This window comes from Mus caroli, chromosome 8 (assembly GCF_900094665.2).
Source record: "Mus caroli chromosome 8, CAROLI_EIJ_v1.1, whole genome shotgun sequence".
NCBI classification, from domain to species: domain Eukaryota; kingdom Metazoa; phylum Chordata; class Mammalia; order Rodentia; family Muridae; genus Mus; species Mus caroli.
The window spans coordinates 29,869,483-29,890,794 of NC_034577.1; the positions used below are offsets into that span (position 1 = coordinate 29,869,483).

At 44.8% G+C, this 21,312-nt stretch overlaps 1 protein-coding gene across 2 annotated transcripts in view; it reads left to right on the forward strand.

The window, feature by feature from the left end:
• The window catches only part of Mfhas1 (malignant fibrous histiocytoma amplified sequence 1), a 91,882-nt gene extending 71,085 nt beyond the window's left edge, over positions 1–20,797 (forward strand). Inside the window, exons 2-4 of one of the 2 annotated variants that reach the window (XR_003837374.1) lie at positions 5,828–5,954; positions 12,842–12,951; positions 18,124–20,797. Coding sequence is in view for 1 of the 2 variants with exons in the window: in XM_021169562.2 (XP_021025221.1) it covers positions 5,828–5,954; positions 18,124–18,157 (161 nt within the window). In the remaining variant the exon portion in view is untranslated. The remainder of the gene's footprint in view (positions 1–5,827; positions 5,955–12,841; positions 12,952–18,123) is intronic. The other variant, XM_021169562.2, reaches the window with a different exon arrangement.
• The last annotated feature ends 515 nt before the right edge of the window (positions 20,798–21,312 follow it).

Consider the following 21,312-nt stretch of genomic DNA (forward strand, 5'->3'; position numbering starts at 1 on the left):
GGGAGGGGGAGGGGGAGAGGAACTTGGCTCCAAAAAGGGCTAGACTGAAACCCCCAGAGGCTGGCCCCTAATGGCCCCAAGTCTGCCCTACTTCTCAAAAATAGGCTACATCCCACAGCCTGTCAAAATAGTGCCACCTGCTGGGGACCACATGTTCAAACCTAGGAGCCTGTGAGGAGTATTTTTGCCTTTAATGGGTAACAATTCTCAACTTGTTCCCACACCACAAACACAGCTTATGTGAGATTTGGTGAGCACCAGAGGACAGTTCCAGCCTGCTAGTTGATTAGCTGACCATGTACTATTCTATTCACTTAAATGCAGCAGCCAAAGTCCAAGAGCACACACTGTCTCTTGAGGCCAGAACCCCAGCCTCTTGGAGCATCACCCCCGGTGCCATGTTTCTTCCCCCCGAATATTTCTTCAGCCTTTAATGTTCTCTTGTGTTCTCCTCAGCTATTAAGTCCTGCAGGTAGATAATATTTATCTCTACTTATCAGGACTCTGTAAGTCTATCTCATGACTATACTTAAAAAAAAAAGATTTATTTATTTTAGTATGTGAGTACATTGTAGCTGTCTTCAGACACACCAGAAGAGGGCATCGGATCCCATTACAGATGGTTATGAGCCACCATGTGGTTGCTGGGAATTGAACTCAGGACCTCTGGAGAGCAGTGAGTGCTCTTAACCACTGAGCCATCTCTTCAGCCCGCTTATGACTACACCTTAACTGAGTCTTTCATTCACTCACTAAATCTTTTCCCTTATGGTCTACACGGTTGTTTTCTCCCCAGGTATCTGTGTAAATTTTACTTAAGTTCTAGACAGCTTTGTTGTTTTGCATGGTGTTTATAACTGGCATCTTCAATCTAGATCCAGTTGTTTGTACTGAACAAATATTTTGACTTTCAACACAATAGCTTACGTTGTTGCTATGAGAAATGTTTAGTGTTCTGCATAATATGCCCAATAGCGGAGAGATCTGATGAGAGAGGGGGGAGGAAAGAGGCTCATTTCAATGATCTGCTGTTGATGTTTTGAAATGTCCTAGCGGGACTTGGTGTTCTGTTCTTCGACTGAGGGAAAAACAGTTGTTAGGAGTCACCTGTCATTCTCCTGGCACAAATTTTGAGCCCAAGTAATGAAGCAATTCTTCACAGGGTTGAGGCCCACGGGAGGCTGCATAGTGGCCTCAGCAGACAGCACGCTTCATTCAGGAGGCCCCTGACATCTGTGTCCTCCCTGATGACCACCTGTGCACACTTTCTCAGAGGAAGAAGAGAGATCATCCTTTAAAGCCAAATGTGAAATGAGTAAATGTTAAGTCCATGCAGTCCCTAAGGGCCCATTCACTCCGAGTCCACATTGAATGAAGCTTCAAGACAGACATGGAAATGGCAATCTCGTAACCTTCTGGCTCTACAAGGCATCTCTCATTGTAGTGGGCCAGAGCAGCATTGCCCCATAGCAAGACACTGGAGGATGTTCCCAGCCGTCTCCATATTGTAAATAGAGTAATGTTATAATTTTTGTCAGAAATAAAGACCAACTTCCTTTAGGCAGGTTTGTCTGTCTGCTGCGTGTAGTGTGTGTGTGTGTGTGTGTGTGTGTGTGTGTGTGTACACAAAGATGAAAAGAGGTATGTCGAGTGCCCTGGAGCTGGAGTTACAGGTGTATAGAGCTGCCTGAGGTGGGTGGGTGCTGGGAGCCAGACGCTGGTCCTTTGGCAGATTAGGAAGCTCTCTAAACAAACATCGGAGTTATCTCTCCATCCCCATAAGCAGGCTTTGGAAAGCAGAACTATGCCAGGCTACATGGAATTGCTTTCCATAATCTGTTGCTATACTGCCCTATGTAAATATAACTATTTATAGTGCCCACCCACTCTGGGAATTATCACTTTAGCTTACTTTGCTATGGATGACAGTCGTGTAATAGAATCAAACTTTTTTACTTGAATTTTTTTATATTTCTGGTGAGGCGGAGTTTTGCCTGTGATAACTGATGGTCTAACCTGAATTGCATGCTTTCATTGTGCTTGGATGAATTCTTTATATATTTGGAAAATCCAGTTTCTATAGAATCTTATTGCTGCAAACGTATGAAATGTCAGATAAAGTGTTTAGCATTTTTTTGTGTGTTATCTAATTTAATTATCACAGTATCTCTGTCACAGGGCATTCTGATATGGTGTTTAAGTATTGAATTGGGCGGTTCTTGGTTTAGTTCTGATACCACTGTTTCCTCTTGTGACCATTGGTAAACTTTATATATCCTGCAAGTCTTCCTTTGTGTTATATTTTTATTTTGTGTCTGTCTGTCTGTACCACCTCACTGTCTATATGTGAATGTATGTATATATGTATATATATATACACATATATATGTGTGTGTTATGTATGTATGTGTAGCCTGTGTATGTGTACGCATATGTGTATGTACATATGTTTATGTGTTCATATCTCTATGTCTGTGTGTGTGTCTGTATGTATGTATCTCTCTCTCTCTCTCTCTGAGTGTGTGTGTGTAGAAGTAAGAGGAAGATGCAGGCATCATTCCTCTCTGGGTTTGAACTCAGGTCACCAGGGTTGGCAAGCATCTTTACACTCCGAGCCATCTTGCCTGCCCAGTTTCCTGACCTCTGAGGGGGCACCCAGCTCTAAAGAAAACCATCTAGCTGGCTCTATCAAAGCTGCTGTTTTTATAGAAGTTGGTAACCAAGGCTTAAAAGTATTTGAATTATTTCCAGTTCGGTGCCTTGTGGTCACCAAAGGCTACAGTGTTGCCAACAGTCAAGCAGCTCTGTGTGGTTGGTGCCAGGGACCCATGCATGGGGTAGGGCTCAGCACCTGCGGTCCTTATCTGGGTACTCAGGCAGCCTGGAGCAGATGAAGCTGAGGTCTGCACGGCATGCCAATCAACTAGGAGAGAATTTCCAGTGGGAAAATAGGGATGCCCGGCTTGTGCTCAGGCTTTGGGTTTTAAATGAAAAAAATTACACCTCCCACCCACATATGTAGCAGATGTGCAACTTAGTCTTCATTCGGGTCCTCCAACAACTGGAGCAGGGGCTGTCCCTTTATTTGCTGCCTGCCCGTAGATCCTGTTCCCCCTAACTGGGCCACCTTGGCCTCAGTGAGAGAGGATGCAGCTAGTCCTGCAGTGACTGATGTGCCCAACTGAGGGGATTATACCTGGCCAGGTGGAGGCTCTCCTTCTCAGATGAGAAGGGGAGAAGGGAGCGGGAGGAGGAGCTGCGAGAGGGAGGACTGGGAAGAAAGGCGGCCTAATATTGGAATGTAAAGTGAATAAATCACTTAATTTTATAAAAGAAAAGAAAATATACCAAAGAGGAGCCAGGCCCATCTGAAAGCACTCTGTCCTCAAGGCCCTGGTAGTACTGTGAGTCACTGTAGGCTGCTTGGATTTCCCAGACTCGCAACTCTGTTAAAACACAGACATGTGGTTTAACCAGTGACACTAGGCTGGATGGCTTCCAGGTGTCAGCCAGCTCCAGCTTGCTCTTACTTGGGTCCATTATGTTCCTTTGACCCCATTTAATGTTTCCATTTGTAGCTGGCCTCTTTCTGCTGTTGCTGCTCATGTCCTAGCAGGTATTGGAGGACACACAGTTCTGACACATAGGTATCCACAAGACCAGATCATGGTGCTAAATTAACGTCTGCAATAGCTTAATATTGGCAGTAACTTGGTGAGCGGACTAAAATTAGATTCAGTTCTTATTATGCAAAGATGCAGAAAAATGTTCTTCTCGGGGAATGAATGTGCCTCTAAAAGTATAAATACGTCAGGGCCTAAATTCCTTTTAAAATGGTGAAGTTAGGCAGCCCCTCCAGGAAAGATGCATCCTGGTTAGAGACGCAGTCCCTGCCTTAGGGAGGTGCTGAAGTCTGGCAGCAAAGGGTTCTCCCATGCCTTCCACTAGTTAACCCTTGTTGCTGGGTACATCTCATAACTTCCCTGAGCTGGCTTGTTTTATGTCTGTTTGACCCAAGACATAGTCATTCTGGAAGAGAGAACCTCAACTGGGGGGAAAAATGTCCCCACCAGATTGGTCACTGGACAAGCCTGTGGTACATTTTATTGATTGGTGATTGATGTAAAGGGCCTAGCTCACTGTAGGACCCAGCACTGTGGGTGATCCTCTGGCCTGGTGATCCTGAGGGTTGTAAAAACTAGGCTGAGCAAGCCAGTAAGCAACATTCGTCTATGGCCTCTGAGTCATCTCCTTCTTCCAGGTCCCTTCCCTGTTTGAGTTCCTGCCCTGAAGTTCCTTAGCAATGGTGTGTAACCCGAGAGTTGTAAGGTGTAATAAAACCTTTTCTCTCTGACTTGTTTATGGTCACAGCAATAGAAACCCTAAGTGAGACAGCAGATTCTTCATTTGCAAAATGAGGATGTGCTGCCTGCTCAGTGGGGCATGGTAAGCACTGATGTGGGTGGGGTACACTCCAGGATTCTGATTCAGTGCTGGCACATGCCCCATCATTGTGAGCTCAGCTGAAGAAGACGTGTTCAGAAATACAGAATTTTAAGTGTGTGTGTGTGTGTGTGTGTGTGTGCGTGCATATGTATGTGCATGCTTGTGTGTATGTGTGCGTGTGTGTGTGTGCATGTGTGTGCATATGCATGAATGTGTGTGTGTGCATGTGTGTATGCATGTGTGCATGTATGTTTATGTGCATTTGTGTGCATATATGTATGTGTGTGTGTGTGTGTTGCACATGCCATGGTGGGTATATGAAAACAGAGGACACCCTTGTGGAGGAGGTTCCAGGGATTGAATTCAGGTCATCAGGCTTTTGCTAAAAGTACGTAAAACACAGAAGAGCCACCTTGCTGGTCCAAACTGCAGGATTTTAAGCAAAAGGACTTCCTCTCATTATATGCCAGCATAGACTCTGGAGTGTCTAGAGCTTCAAATGACTACCCAAACTGATGGATTTCAGTAGGGTCTTTCTCCGATTTGGCATGCTTTCTGTATCCTTGGTTGGAGTTATTTACTCCTAGGTCTAAGCAGGGCTGCCAGACAGAAACAAGGACGATCAAGAGCCAGATCCTGTCAACTGAGTACTCTAAGTAGCTAAGCCTGTGTGGCTGGACCTGAGGACCGAAGGAAGAAGGACAGGTTCCCAGATGAGGGACCTATGTATGAGGAGGAAGCTAAGGACTGGAAGTCGCTGCTCCTCCTGAGGAGTCAATGATCTTACTGCAGAAAGAGGATGGGCAGGTGTGGCTAGTGTCTGATTTCCTAGGCCCACTTAAGTCATGAGATAATCCTGTGTGCTTTAGAATCAGCACTTGGGAAATTCTCCTGCTCCAGGATGCTGGGCTGTGGTCCTGCTGTTTACCATGTAAACACCTTGAGCCTGCCACGTGGCCGGATTGTTTGCACAGAGCTTTGTTTTGAGCCTGCTAGCTCTGCGGAAATGCCCCATATGCCTAAATTTTCATTAAGAGCCCCTGGTTGGTAGCCCTGCCTGGCTGATCTCAGGAATCAGTCTGAAAAGAAAGGTGCACAGGTGAGCAGGATCGTGCTAAGTGCTTCCTTTGTCTGGAGGGTCCACCTTTCCACTACCACCATCACCACATAGGAACCCTCTTTGTGGTGATGCACTGAGCATCCCAGCAACTGAAGCTAGAGCTCTATAGTCCAGCCATGCTGGCTACATTTTGGTCCTCCATCTCATCTGAAGACTTCCTCACTACATGTCTTACTCCTTTGAAAGTACTGTATTTCTCGTGTAAATTAGTCCCACTCTTTGGGGCCTATTTCCTAATGAATTTCTCTCTCTTCTTTACAGGGGAGTTGCTGAGCCAGCCCAGGCCAGAAGGGGTGGCAGAGATCATCTGCCCCAAGAATGGCAGCGAGCGAGTGAATGTGGCTTTGGTTTACCCACCTACACCGACTGTGATCAGCCCTTGTTCCAAGTGAGTTTCCAAGTCCCGCTGGCCCTCGCTTCTTGCTGCAGATGCTGGCTCTGTAGTTGTGATAACCCAAAGCCAAGTTCAACAGTGTGTGCCTAAACCATTAGAAGCCAGTTATCTCAAGCAGCAAAATAGAAACGTATTTTCCTCATGATACTTAACTTTGCTGATAAAGAGAAATTAAAGCTTTCTGGATGTATAATTCATAAACCACACCAGTTTACTCATTTAAAAATGTAATATATAGATTCTCGGTTTTTAGTCTATTTTCAGGTATATATAACCAAAAATATGTGCCCTTCTCCCAATAGCATTGATGCAGAGCTTTGTTGAAAAGGTATTAGGGTCCAACTCTTGTCCCAAATGAGTTCTTAACTGCCATTGTAGAATTAAGTGGGCTTTCCTTCAAAGGATAGCAAGGGGCCGTTAAATCAGAAAAGCCTGCAGAAAATCTATAATGATCCAATTTTTCAGGGGGCTCTGATTCTTTCATCAAAGCAAAGACTGTGAGCTGGCTACAACCTTCTCCCCAAATGGACTGGCAGAGCATGCAAGAGTGCAAATAAATATTCATACAGGATGTGTGCTTCATATTCTAGAGAAGACACAGCCTGTTGGCTTGAGGGATTTAGTTATGCTTTCATCATTCTAGAAAGACAAGGGGCTGCTTCTGAACTGAGGTGAAATGACTCTAAGCTGCTAAAGCATCAGCCACAGACCTTTCAGGCTTGAAGCTCATTGTCGTGGGGATATCCCCAGTCATATATCCGCCAGGTGGCCATAGTCATGCAACAGGCTTTAGTTTTTCTTCCTGGTTTGTTGATCATATTGTGTCCATTCCCCCTGCTCCCCCCTTCTCTTCTCTCTCTCTCTCTCTCTCATACACACACACACACAGAAAGAGAGAGAGAGACAGACAGACAGACACAGTCATATACACACAGACACACACAAGACATATATATACACACTGAGAGAAACACAGATATACATATGTGCATGTGCACACACACAGACTCAAGCACACACACACACCAAGTTAGTATAGGGCTTTAGATAGTTTATGCTTGAGAACTGTGACCTCTTTATCATCATCCAGTCAATGTAAGTAGGAAGGTCAAACCGGACTTTCTTCACCAGGAACTTGCTGTCTGGTCACATGCCAGAGCTCTGTGGTAAGAGTGTCATCCAGACAGGAGCTGCTCCCTTCCTGTACATTGGGTCTCTGTGATGGTATAACATGTCAGCAGTAGAAGGGAAAACCCTTATTTCCTCCAAACTGGGCATTAAGCAAAGGCTATTCAATAAACCTGTGCTGGAGGCTACCCCAACATCCTAAGAGAAATGCTCCTCTAACACTAAATTCCGGATACTCTTTTATCTAGCATTCACCCAGCATAATCCATCACTGAGGCCACCCTAAGAAATTGAGACCATGAAATGCTTCTCAGGTTTCATGATAGAATCACATAAGCTCTTGCTACCCTGTATCTCTGCTGCCCTGAACATGTCAAGGCCCAGGCATTGTCCTGCCTTACAATTTCTTTGAGTCTGTGCCTACTGCTTCTTGCCTTTCAGATACACCAGGGCAGGGCTCAAGAGGTGTTATAGAAGCAGGGTACAGGACACAGTACATACTTTGTATTGATGTAAATGTCCCTGAGCCCCTAGAGACACTAATCAATTGTTTTCATATGGTTCCATGCTGTTTAATAGACAAGATAGATACAGGAGTTAAATATCTGCTTGGGCCAGATGCCCTGGTGGCACAGAGCCAGTTATCAGTCATTCCCATGGGTGGCTTCTTGTTCTACCACAGTAAGACCCCTTTTACCAGCCTGGAAAAAAAAGCCATGTTATCAGCCTCTCCCTGACAGTTTATTGAATCTAAATGAACAACCAGCTTTGAATTTGGGTGTCATCAGAATTGGCTTAGACCTCTCTAGTTGTGGAAGGGAGACAACACTGATGACTGAACCCCTGTTGTTGTAGCAATGATAGTGTCTTGGCTGTATAACTCTCAGCTCTAGATGAAGCACTGCTCCCTAAATATGAAAGTTCTGTATCCTTGATAAGACTAATTTTTTTAGTATGGAGACAAGAGGAAATGATTTCTCTCATGATCACGGGATAAAAGCTAGTGTTTATAATCCAATTAGAAACTCATGTCCTGAAGCATCTACAACTTGTAGTCATGAGCACTAAACAAAAGCAAACATGCAGGATAGGCCAGGCCCACTGAATGTCCAAACCACAGATAGCAGTCTAAGGGGTTAGCCATTGAGTCATATGGTTTTGGCCCAAGGCTTAGGCTTGGTGTCCAGACACCAAAACACTGCCTTTAAGCTCCAGTCACCTAACTTAAGTCGCTCTCTATGAAGTGATCTCTACTTCTATAGCAACCCATACAATGTAGGCAGATGGGCAAGGCCAGCCTTTCCTCACAGGGCACACGCATCAAAATATATGGAGAGAAAGTAGCTAGGTGTGCATCTTTGAAGAGACACAGACGTCACTCTGCTGGTTCTAAAGTACATGCATTGGACTTTAGCTCCCTGCCCCCTGCCTCTCTAAGGGAGGGTGGCCTCTCAGACAGGACTCTTGCCCTTTCTCTGTTGGAACAGTATAAAGCCAACCACAAAGCAGAACCTGGCGCATGCAGTAGTAGCATGGTCAGAGCTCCTGTCTCTTCTACACTTGACTGGGATGCTAATTCTGTTCACGATTCATATCAAGAAAGTATGAGAAGTCCCAGGAATCCTGTTCATCATTATGTTGGGACAGCAGGTGCTAACCACAACAGTTCCAGGTACCAGAATAAACACCCCATTCTTTGTCATTGACATCGATCTTTTAATGCTTTGGGGGAAAACAGGGTCTCTCCGAGAGGTTTTCTCTCCCCTCGGGTATTAGAGACTTGACATTTAATGGGCTGCCTATAGCCATATGTGAAATAGTGATGCTATAGAGTTTATAAACAAAAGAAGAATCAGTGGTTGTTATTTGGTATTTCCTTATGAATCCCAAACTTTTCTATTTCTCATTTTAAAAAAATTCTAGGTATAAAATTTTAAAAACAACAAAAAGGTGTGTATGTGGGAGGAGAGTGTGTAGAGATGACTCTACAGTTAAGAATGCCGACTGCTCTTGGAGAAAGGATCTGAGTTTGGTCCCCTGTACCCATATGGGACAGCTCACAACAGTTTGTAACTCCAGCTTAAGAGACTTCTCTGGCTTTTGCACCTGCTTACACACACACACACACACACACACACAATTAAAAGTAAAATTTAAAGTACAAAAATTTTCAGATGTTTCTTCCCTATGAAGAGAGGTGCAAAGTAAGGAGTAAGTAGTAGGTCTTCAAGTTGAGGGTCATAGTAGGTCTTCCATAAAGGCTCCTTCTGTATGTGACTTATAGCTGTGACTTTTGGGTGGTAGAACTCTCTCCCCAATTTCCATTGAGAAGAGGTTTCAGGAGTGGATGAAAAGCTGTTCTTCTGCCTGCCCTTCTCAAACCAGGGGAGAAGCAGATGCTTGGAGGCACCTTGTATACTTTGATAATCTCTTCGAATGAGGGTTATTTCTGCACCTAGTTTGTGTCGCCAGTGCGTTTAGTGTCTTCTTCCAGAATGGTTTTGGTGGCTGGTGTATTGATGTTAAGCAGATTTTTGAGTTTGAAATAAGTTCTCATAAATCCTTTGTTACTGGCACAGTTCAGTCCAAAGGGAATGACGTAACTTGGTACCATGTGTCATTCATAGCCCCTTGTTTCCTGGGTGATGGAGGAGAAGTAGGGTACCACGGAGGGAGGTAAGGAGCTTCCTTCAGAACTTCCTAGTTGTAGCCTTTTGATAGCTCAGCAGTCAAGCATGCTAATCCCTGGATGTGAGGAATTGGTAACTACTTGGGGATCCTAACACAGCCCCACCCTGTCTTAGACACCAGAAACAGAAAACACTCAAGTGACTGTAGAAAACGGCATGAGATGGGCCTGTGGTACTTGCCTGTAATCCTGATTCTCAGGAGGATGTTGAGTTCTGAATCAGCCTGAGCTACGTAGTAAGACTCTGCCTTGGTGCGGGGGGGGGGGGGGGGGGGGGGAGGCAAAAGAATTTGATAGTTAAACTAAATGACAGGACTACATAGGATCCTACATACTTTAAATCACCTCTAGATAACTTTGACACTTAATAGAAGTACTCTAGTTGCTACATCGTATCATTTGGAGAATAATGACAGGAGAAAGTACATGTCTGTACAGATACACTAACTCCATGCAACAGTGTTTCCAATGTGCAGTTGTTAGAATCTGAGGATGCAGAATCTCAGGGTGGTGCAAGAGGAGGCTGACTAGACTCTCCCTGGGAACAGTAGAGAGAAAATAGAAGGGTACTTTTTTTTTAACTTTTTTTTTTTAACTTTAAGAAGTGTCTAGAATCATTTAATAATTTTATAGGCATATTTTGATCATCTCCCAGTCCTCCCCCTAATTATTTCTTTTTCAGATCCATCCTCTCAACCCCTCCCAACTTCAGGCCCTCTCTTTTGTTTGTTTGTTTGTTTGTTTGTTTGTTTTAAATAATTCACTAAGTCCACTTTGTGTTGCCCCATAGGTATGGCGACCATCTGTCAGGACCACCCCCTTAAGGAAAACTGATTCTCCCCTAGAAGCTATCAACTGTCAGGAGCTCAGATAGGGGAAGGGGACTGTGAATTTAATGGAAGTTTCCCTATACGAGGGATGATGTTCTTCTCAAAAGCCGTAAAATGCCAAAGAAAAGGCCCAGTACCAGATGAAGGATATCTCCCCTTAGGTTGTTGGGGGACTTCAGTGTCTTGATGATACCCCAAAACAATACAGGCTATTGCCATTTGCCCATGGTTATTTATCTGAACCTGATGTCATAACCCCGTTGCTGAAACCACCATGGACCTTGATCATAGGATGTAGAAAAATCATGTTGGTACTTATCCGGAAGCTTCTTACTGCTCAAAGCCTTCTGTAGTACCAGATGGTGCCATGGAGGCTTCTGGAGGAGGAACGTTACCAACAGTCTCACCCATTGATGAACTCTGGGTGCTGCAATTCATGACCAGCATGGCAGAACAGGTTCATGGAAGCAATAGTGGTACAACTGTTATGGGTGTAACCAACTCCTTCCAATTAGATTTAAGGCCCACGTCACAGGAGGAAACATATTCCTGGTGCTATATAAACTGGCTAAGAACTCATGATTGGGGAGCTCATTGGCCCTAAGGGTGAGCCTACTACTATGGTTTTGTAAGTAGACATCAGAGTAAGCTACTCTAAATTTGTGTTTCTATACCTGTAGATTGCTATAGTTCTCAGACTTCATCAGAGAAGTATCTCAATGCAGAAGATGGCTGCCACTGCAGGATCTCACATCTGCTTAAAATGCAGAGGTTAAATGCCTGTTGAGTGCCCTGTTACAAATAGGACTTCTGTATCACACTCCTACCCACAGTGCTTAGGGGCCATTGTACAAAGGGGTCAGAATGAATTTGAAAAGCCAGAGACTGGAGAGAACCAAAGCGAAACAATCCCTTCTGGATGAGAGAGGGTACTCTCCACTCCATAAACTCACAACTGGTGTGATGATCTAGAAACTAGTCAACATTATAGAGTCTTTTGCACGTTTGTTTGTGAATCACTGGCTCTGGGCAGTTTCTCTTCAGATTGAGACACTTAGTGTTTTAGTCCACAGGGTGTGTGAACTTCTGGGCACATGACAAGATGGTCAGCTGCACTTCATTTTTAGGTGACCTGTACCTGAAAGCTGTTTCTTTTTTTCTTTCCAAAGAAATTCTGACTGGTGCCCTCCTTCACTAACTAAAGTGTGGGTATTCTCTTACAACCTAACCCCAGCTTGGCTACTGTGAGAACCAGAAAGGATTCAACAGACTAGCCCAAAACAAACAAACAAACAAAACACATTACCTCTCTGCACACTGGCACACCACCCATGTTCATTTGTATGGTTTTTATGGGCTGACCCCAAGACATGCAGGGCAGAAAGATGTCTCCACTCTTATTTTCTAATAGTTGACCTTTCTCTTAGTTGGTCCCTCATCTGTGTGCTCCATCCTGTAGGAACGGGAGGGAGTTCATAGAGAATAAAGAAGTCAATTCTAATTTTGGCAGATGGTGTGCTAAGAGAATTAACAAAAGTATTCTAAACAAAAGCCAGTCTTTTCTGGCCCGGAAATATTGAGCTAAGCGTTTTCACGTTAACAATAGAGGGCAGAGCTGAGATTTGCATTCAAAACTTTTTTATTTGAAAAGCCTTGATGATTGCCTGTGCATGGCAGAGTTCACATTCAAGTGAGAACCCCACTAGATACCCACCTTTCTTGCTATTTTAAATATTCTATAAAGTATGGTGATAGCTTCATATGAGGTCTGCAGTGACATTGTCATGACATAAGGATACTTATGACCCACTGAAATATCCTTATATATATATAAGTAGGGTGAAGGTTGTGGCCTGTAGCTCACCAAATAATTAGGCTAAAATTTCGAAGCCCCCCCCCTCAGCCCCAGATTAGCTAGTACGGGTTTGAAAACATATTTTAAGGAGAAATGAAATGGCCCGAATTTGGCTTTATCACCGTGGACCATGTTCATTGATTACAGAATTTTAAAGCAGAAGTGTGTGCATTGGGGGAGATGTATCAGGCATTTCCATCTTAGTGTGGAGCATCCTGTTTGGAAGCCCCCGTGTGTTTGATTTATTTCTTTGGTCCCTGGCAAGGAGGGACTCTCCCAGTGCTTGGCTGCCTTTTCCAGCTGGGAGGAATTGCGTGTCTTGAATCCTGTAGTCTCCCGTCAGCTACATTGATACTGGACTTCTCCCCTCTCTGCTCAGGTATCTCCATACTTTCTTGGAAAATTAAGTGGAAAGGATAGTGCTTCTTGTCCTCTGCCACCATTTTTACTGTTCCCACTCTGTGACTTTAGGAGCACCAAGTTTTAAGGGTAAGTCTCTGGGAATCAGAGAGTCTCTTGAATAGGTGTGGCGCTAAGACCATGGAGAACTGAGGGGATGACACGGGGTGGATTGGGAATGAAGAGAGTCCAGGGGACAGAGAGCCCAAGGCGCTCTCTCTTCAGCTTGTCTGGAGTCACTCATGCTTTATGCTTGGGGTAGAGAAAAACAGCAAAATGTTCCATTCTTCACTTTACTTAGGGTAGTGTGATGAGTCAAGTGATCTTAGATCTGCGTTGGAGAAAACGTGAGTGTGTGTGAGTGTGTGTGTGTGTACACGCACACACCCACTTAACAAATTTACATTATTGAACAGACTGTAGCACCAGGATTAACCTCATGTAACTTCATGAAAACAGTGTTTTAGGTTTATTTTCTCGAGGTTGTTTGAGCTCTAGGGTTCCACTATACTAGTCAGAATCTGCATATTTCAATCTTTCTCCCTCTCCCTCTCCTATCCCCCCTCCCCCTCCCCCTCTCCCTCTTTCTTTCATTATTTTTAGATGGTTTTGCTATGTAGTCAAGACTAGTCTACACTTTGCCATTTGTCTGCCTCTGTCTCCTGAGTGCATGAATTACCAGCATGGGCCACCCTGCCTGGCTACTGAGCAACCTTCACTGTTCGCGTTGTGTTGTGAGACATCGATAAAATGTAGATTTGTGGAGGTGCTTATTTCACGAGGTCATCTCCTGGACCAATGTGTCAGGGGCTTTTACTCTGAGGGATTCTTGTCTAGGTGTTACAGGTATTCCTGACTACTACATGAAAGAGCACAGTGTGCCATCATCTCCTTCTTATGAGAACAGGGGTAGGCAAAACCATCTAAAAGTAACACACACACACACACACACACACACACACGGGGGTGCGGGGATGAGGGAGAGGGAGGGGGAGAGGTAATTTCAAACACAGCATTTAATATAATTGCATAGAGCAAATAAATGTTCAATAAAATGTACCTACTGTTGTTTCTACTAGGAATATATGCAGTGTACACTGAAGGTTCTAGAGAGTAAAAACTATAAACAAAATATTTCTACAAGGTGCGTACTATGGTAACAACCTGCCCACTGGTTTATAAACACTTATAAACTGATAAGTGTTTATCTAGACACTTATTAATTAAGGGGTCTGCCTATATAAGGCAAGTGTGTCTGCTGGATAAATAAGAATCATGGTTGCCCTTTCTCCATCTCCAAGGGAGAGTAGATAAAAAATTGTGATCCTTGATGCCTACCCCTGTTTGCATGAAAAGGAGATGGGGGTACATTGTACTATCTTTCCATGTTGTAGTCACTAACACCTATAACATCGAGACAAACATCCCTCAGAGTAAAGGCCCCTGACACATGGTCCATGTAATAATACTGTAAGTCATACAAAGCAGAGAACAGAGCATCCCACACTCCAGCTACTAATGCACAGGTCTGCCCTTTGCCTTAAAGCCCAAGGCTTCAGTGCTGTTCTCACGGGGCCAGATGCTCTCATCCCTGTGTCTACTTTATAACAAAGTAGGTTCCCACTTTAAAGGAGAATAAGGCTAAAAGGTCACTAGACAGCTGACACCACCTGCAGAGAGCAGGGACAAGCTACACTGGGGAAGCATGGGCTTGCTCCTGGGACTGGGCAGGAAGAGCTGTGGCAACAGCTTTGCTTGTGGTTTATAAGGCAAGGCAGGCATGCAAGTTTAGGATTGGCTGGTGTGGATGCAGAGGCTAGTTCTCTATTACCGGGTCCTGGAGGGATGAGAGCAGGCTAGTGAACCAGGGTGTGAAAACCAATAAAGGAGCCGGTGGCCCCTTCATCATGAACTGGCTGGTTTAGGTGTAGAAGACAGCGCTGGCAGGCAAGTCTGTTACGCTCTCTAAAAAATGGATTCCTCCAGGAGGACCAGTCCCTCCAGGATCGTCACCCTCTACACACATCTCAAAGTACAGAAAATGAAAAAGAAAAAAGAAAAACAATTAATGCACGCTATGGTTTTCCTTTCATCCCAGATAGCCAAATATTATGAGCCGTCATTTGTTTTCACATCCATAGTTGGGGCAGGTGCTCTAACCTGGGAAGACTCTAGGCTTCATATAGAGCCTTCTGGACTCCTTACCTCATGTAACAGTTCTCCATCTGCAGGCCCTTTGGATGTCCTATGGGCTTCATGGTGGAGAACTGTGTTCACCCCTTCTTCTCCCAGAAGTCTTCACTGCTCCATTTCTGTCCGAGGTGATGGTCGAATTTTGTGCCTGTCTGTCTGAGCTAGGAATCTGTCAGATTTAATAGCTTCCACCTGTGTAGTCTGCCACCAGAGTATTTGTCGATCTTATCAGTGTGCCTTGACATAAATAAGCCTTGTCTTTAGCTCTCTGCTTTCCTCTGACTCTGTATCCAGCCAGATTCCTGTAATTGAAACTCCATAACCGATCTAGTCTTCTTACCTTTCAAACTGATACAAAAAAAAATGTAAGATTTATTTATTTATTTTATGTGTATGTGGGCTTTGCCTGCATGTATGTCTATGTGCCGTGTGTGCTTGGTGCCCTTGGAGGCCAGAAGAGGGAATAGGATTCCCCAGAACGGAAAGTACCGACAGCTGTGAGCCCCATTTAGGTGATAGGAAACAAACCAGGGTCTTTGGAAAAAGCCACCAGTGCTCTTAACCACTGAAGCATCTCTTTCTAGCCCCCTCTCCAATGTTTATGTTGTGATGTGAGTGCCTGTCACGTAGATCCCTTTTTAAAAGCCTTAAGTAACTTCCTGGTGATTGTAGGCTCAAGTTCAAAACCCTAGGTGTGACTCAAAAGGCCCTTCATAGACACCTTCTCTGCTAACCTAAGAGATAGCCCTTCAACTGAGGGGCAGTTGAGCACAGTGGTCCCTGGCTAGCTCTCAGTCCTCAGCTGACTGACCCCTGGTTCCCTTACCAATGAAAGTCCATTGCCCCTGAAGCCAAGGGTATATGCCTTCTTTTCAGGGAAGCCAAGATTGCTAACTCTAATCAATTATTTTATCCTGAACACTTCCTCGATGTTTTTATACTGTTTAATACTATACTATTATAGGACAGAGCTCACAGTATCGGAGCCACTTTCTATCTGTGGCCTCCCCCTCCTCTCCCCGACCCCCATCTTACTGCTTATTTGTGTAGCTGTGTTGAGTATTTGTGCTCTGGTGGGCATTGTGGCAGGTACTGAGGATACGGACATAACCTGCCCACAAGAGTCGCAGAGTGAGAACCAAAGAAGTAGCCAGACAAGAAAGGCACGCCAGGTTGAAATAGAAATTTGGTGACACGTTATGAATAGCACTGAGAACAGTAGTAGGAAATACCAGGTAAAGGTTAAGGACGTGGTATTTGGGGTGAACCTCGAAGGGCTGGGGTGGCTCGCTGAGTTGGAAAAGCAGTAAGGTAGAGAAGGTTGGAGATTTGATGGGTGAAGAGAGGGATCGGCGTGTCCTGTTGTTGTGATACAATTCCGTGATCAAAAGCAGCTTTAGGGAGAAAGGGTTTATTGTGGCTCATGGTTCAAGATACAGGTTATCATGGAGAGGTAGTGTCTGACCGCAATAAGATCTGAAAGCTGCTGGCCAATCACAGTCAAGCTTTCAGTGCCGGCTGTTGCTCAGTTCTCTACTGACATTGGCCAGAATCTCAGCCAGAGAATGGTCCCTCCCGCAATGAGCGGGTCTTCCTCCCTCCATTAACGTAATCAAGATAATCTCCTCCAGGCCCTACTCTCCGGTGATTCTAGAATCCACCGAGTGGACAGTTAACAAGAGCCATCACAATGTAAGCAATGCTGCAAGTGGTGACGGGAATGTCCCCCTTAGCAGCCTCGGTTAGGCGATCTTGTGTTTCTCAGATCCATGTGTGGCTCAGGAGAACAGACAGTAGACAATAACTGTCTGCATTTCTGAAAGTTCATTATATTCGCTGAGGAAAAGCAGTTACTGCCACATGAACCGAGAGCTGGCGGCCACACTGCGCCATTAACTGCCTGAATGAGATGTGTGTGTTCATATGGCCATCCTCTTACCGCTAGACGTATCGTATTATTACTAGAATTTGAGGTGGTTTCAAGACCTTTGTTACCAGTTTATTATACTGCTAGGTTTTCATACATTTTCATATGGCTCAATGCCAAAGAAATATGAAATTCTTCAAAGCCCCCCAAAATTGACCTCTATTCCACCAATCAGACATACTTTTGGAGTCTTGCATGTCCTATATAATAAGACCCAGCTATGCCTTAACCCTTGGGTATCTTCCCCCCAGGACCTGATGGGATGGGTAAAATATTGAAAATAGGAGCTATACTGTACTACAAGGAAAAGTGTCATTCCTGGTATGTATGCAGGAATCAGAAGGCTCCTGGTTTGGGTGATACCGATAGTGCACTGACTAAGCTGCTTGTGAATGGGCTGAAAGGCATATTAGGTGGATAGTGAGTCACCCGCCTCTGCAATAAAAAAAGCATTGAGAGAGATGGAGTGGGGCAAACCATAGTCCTTTTCCTTGCCTTGCTTTTATATGCCATTAAGTGTCATTAAAACACTTAGAAAAATTCCACCGCCTAGCACTGTAGAAAGCTAAAATAAAAGCCAGAGACATCTGACCTTCTCCGCTCTGTTTTGTTTCAAGCAAATACCATTATTTAATTGGCCGAGAATGCCACAGTATATTCAAGCCATGCTCAGACACCCTGGATTTGGACTGACACCCTTGCTTGGAACACTAAATAAAAGCATGTTTAGTGGCAGTAGGCAGATAAGCTCAGGTTGAGGCGTGTATTTCTGAGCCTGGGGTGGGGGATGGTTAGTCACGCGTCTGTGTGTGTTTCCTAAGGAAGCGAGTCTGTGTTTAGAGGCTGTGCTTGCTTATTATGAAGCTAGTTCATTTGTAAAGTTCCCGTCTGGTAAGTGGTCATAGCAATTAGTGTTGGTCCCCACTTATGGCTGACCTACGCTTAGCATCACAAACAAACATTTGACTCATCTAACTGCTAAGAAGACTATTTACTCGGTGGGTCATCAGGATCCTGACATCCTCGTTCACAGAGAATTTTAGAAGTAGGCATGGAAATCTGTGCAGACGACTTGTTTCTAATATCTGCTCTTTTTCCTTATAACCGAGACTGTTGTCATTTTGTCTTCTCATCCCATCTAGGAAGAACGTTGGTGAGAAGCACAGAAACCAGTGACATCCGTGGCTGTGGAATTTTCATGGAGTTAATATAGGGCATGGGACCGACTGGGACATCTCCCGCCCCTGGCGAGACTCCTGCTGTACTCCCAAGCGCCTTGGGGGCCCAGAGTGAAACCGCGCACGTGCGCGCACCGGGGTGCTTGCAGAGGACCCTTGGAGGGGTTGGAGGGGGCTGGGAAGATGGAAGCAAACATGGAGCGAATGTTTCACAACCCGAACCTCAGAACTGTGATCCTCCAAGGAGAAAGCTACTTGAAGAAAAGAAGAAAAAAAAAAAGTTAACAGGCTTCTCAGGGATTGTGTTTTCTGTGTACACACGAGCCATAGCTCCAGGCCAGGCGGCACTCAGATTTCAGTTCTTGTTCAATGTGAAGGAGGGATCAACTGACGTTCATTGCCGTTCCGTAACTAGTGTAAGATATGTATATGTTAATCTTTATTTTTATAATATGCAAAATACATTTAAATTTATACAGTTGGACGCTTCTAGCATGAGTGAACGCTGGGTGCAATATTCTGCATGAGAGTTGTGCCAAGATGGGGCTGGTGTCTTTTAGCGTCAGACGTTGGGTTCTTCTCGTAATCCTTTGCCCACCCACTCAACTGCAAAGAACAGGGAAAGCTAGCCTCTCCCTCGTAGTCCATAGCTAGGTTCAAGGTTGGTTCCTAGAACTCTTAATATTCACCAGTGGCGTTCAGCCCATGGAGACAGAGTCCCCTCCCACCTTTTCATCACACCTCCCTGCTTGTTAGTCACTGGACATGGTGGTAGAATGATGGCTGTTCTGTCTCCACCCTTGACCACTGAGGCTGAGGGGTGTGTTCCTAGAAGCCAGATGAGGTGAAGAATCTCTGAAAATCCGAATCTTGGAATAACTTGAGATAATCTGAGTTCAGTTCTAAATCTTGCAGCTGTTCTCCTGCTATGCACCCCCCTCCCCATCTCTCTGATACCAGGAACAGTGTGCATGATCTAGCAGAACCCTCTGTGAACCTCTCCATCTGATTGGTAGCCTTCCTGAAGGAGCATCCTCTTTCAGGGCTCCGTCCCTCATTGGCTGTTTATTCATGCAGAGCCACTTGGAGGAAGTCTGCTGCCAAGGTCCTAGTAGAACCATTGTTTTGAAATCTCTAGGAGGTAAAACACTTAAAAACAAACTCTACAAATTGCTCTCCAGTGTCCTCCTAGTTAGGGCCAAACAGCATGTGTTGCAGTAGAGACACATTCTCTGAAGAATGTAAAGGACTCTCTTTACATCCGCCTCCTCCCTGTGTTGACAGGAAACATGTCAAACTGACTGTTCCCCACAAGAAAAGTGTGTCAGCTGTTCTTACTCTGTCACCTGTATTCTAAAATATTGACTCCTAGAATGTCACAGCACAGACAGTTGCCACGAATCTTTAAGAGGAATACAAGCAGGCGACTGCACTTCTTGAGGCGTTACAAATAAGATTCGTGTTGAATCTGTTCAGTTGACTTCCCTGCCCCCTGGAGCCCGTTATGTGGAGGCAATTTCTCAGAAATCAGAATCTAGTAGGGATTGTCTCTCTCTCTCTCTATGTTTTGAATACTTGAACATGACAAGTCCAGTTTAAAATGTCTCTTTCCTTATAGGACACAGTTGCAGGATGCGTGAGAATCTGGTTGATCTCTTCTGTCATAGGTCTCATGTGTATGTGTGCAAGTGTAAACCGGAGGGTTAACATTCCCCTTGCTTTATAGACCACTGAATTATTGGGCAATAGTTTTTTTGTTGTTGTTGGTTTTTTTTTTTTTAATTGGCACCAGACAGTTCTGAAACTGTCAAGTCAGCAAAGTTCAATGTCCGCTATGATTTTGGGTTTACTTCCCAGAGGGCCATGTCAAATCAAAAGAAGGCTCCTTGGGAGAGCATGCCCTGCCCATGGATGCTCTTTTCATAAACACAGATGCCCATGTTCTGAATATCTGCTACTTTCTGACAAGTGATGTTGTGTGTTGTCATCTGAACCCTAGAGAAGCATCGTAGACGAGGGAACCTTGGCGGTCATGTGTCGTGGCTAGGGTGGGCACGGTCAGAGGGTCACGTGTCCGAGAAAGCTCCAGCAAAGAGTGAGAACTTGCCTCAGTGTCGGGGGGGAGGGCTGAGATACAGAAGCCACCTTGCCCAAGAAGAATTTCAGCGGCGGCTGTATGGGAAATTCTGTTTCCTTATTTCACACCTGGGAAGACTCAGCAGCCAGCAGCTGAGGGGCCATCCACTAAGCACAAGAGGAATTCGTTCTACCTGAGGAGCCCCGTGCCTCTCAAATGCGCTCCGAGTTTGTTATGGTTTCTATTCTTACAACTAACGGTATCAAAACCACTTCCTGGGATTGTACAAGTGCTGCCAGAATAAATGTTTCCCCCTTCTAAGGAAAAACAAAACAAGACAAAAAACCCGACAGTGCTCATGTTTGACGTGTGCACTGGACTCTTTTGAATGAATAAAGAGGAAGGGCTTGTTGGGATTCCAGTGGAGTGTGTGTTTTTCATGCTGCAGTCTGTGAATTGTAATTGTGGTTTCCCAGTTCATTGTCCTAACGGGGCAGAAATTAAAAAAACAAAACAAAAAAAAAAACAAAAAAAACAATAAAAACACAATGAAATGGTTAAGCCGTGGTAGCTCCAGCATTTCATTACTTCCGGGATGGTTTGGTTATTGGTCCAGTTTTACCAGTTAAAAGGAGTGACAACTTTGTGTTCTTAGCTCAAATTTGAGCTCCGGGAAGAAGAGTCTGCTGCTCTCATCTGTTTGAGACCCCAAAGGGGGAAAAAGCTGTAAGAGCCACTGTTTTATTTTTCACTCCACTTACTTTATTTGTGAATGTGGGGGGGTGGGGGGTGCCAAAATACACATGTGGAAGTCAAAGGTCAACTGTGGTAAGCCGGTTTGCTCAATTTGCCATCTAGGTCCTAGGGATGAGATTTAGGGGGGCAAGCTTGGCGCCTGCCAGGTGTCTTCACCTACTAAGTCATCTCCCTGGCCCACGTCTCTCCCAAAACTCTCTTCTCTGTTTCAGAAGCATTGGCTCTGTCTTTTGGGACTGGGAGCTGAACCCAGGGCCTTGCATATGCCAGGCAAGTGCCCCACTACTCAACCACAGCCCGAGCCCAGTACCATCTGTCTG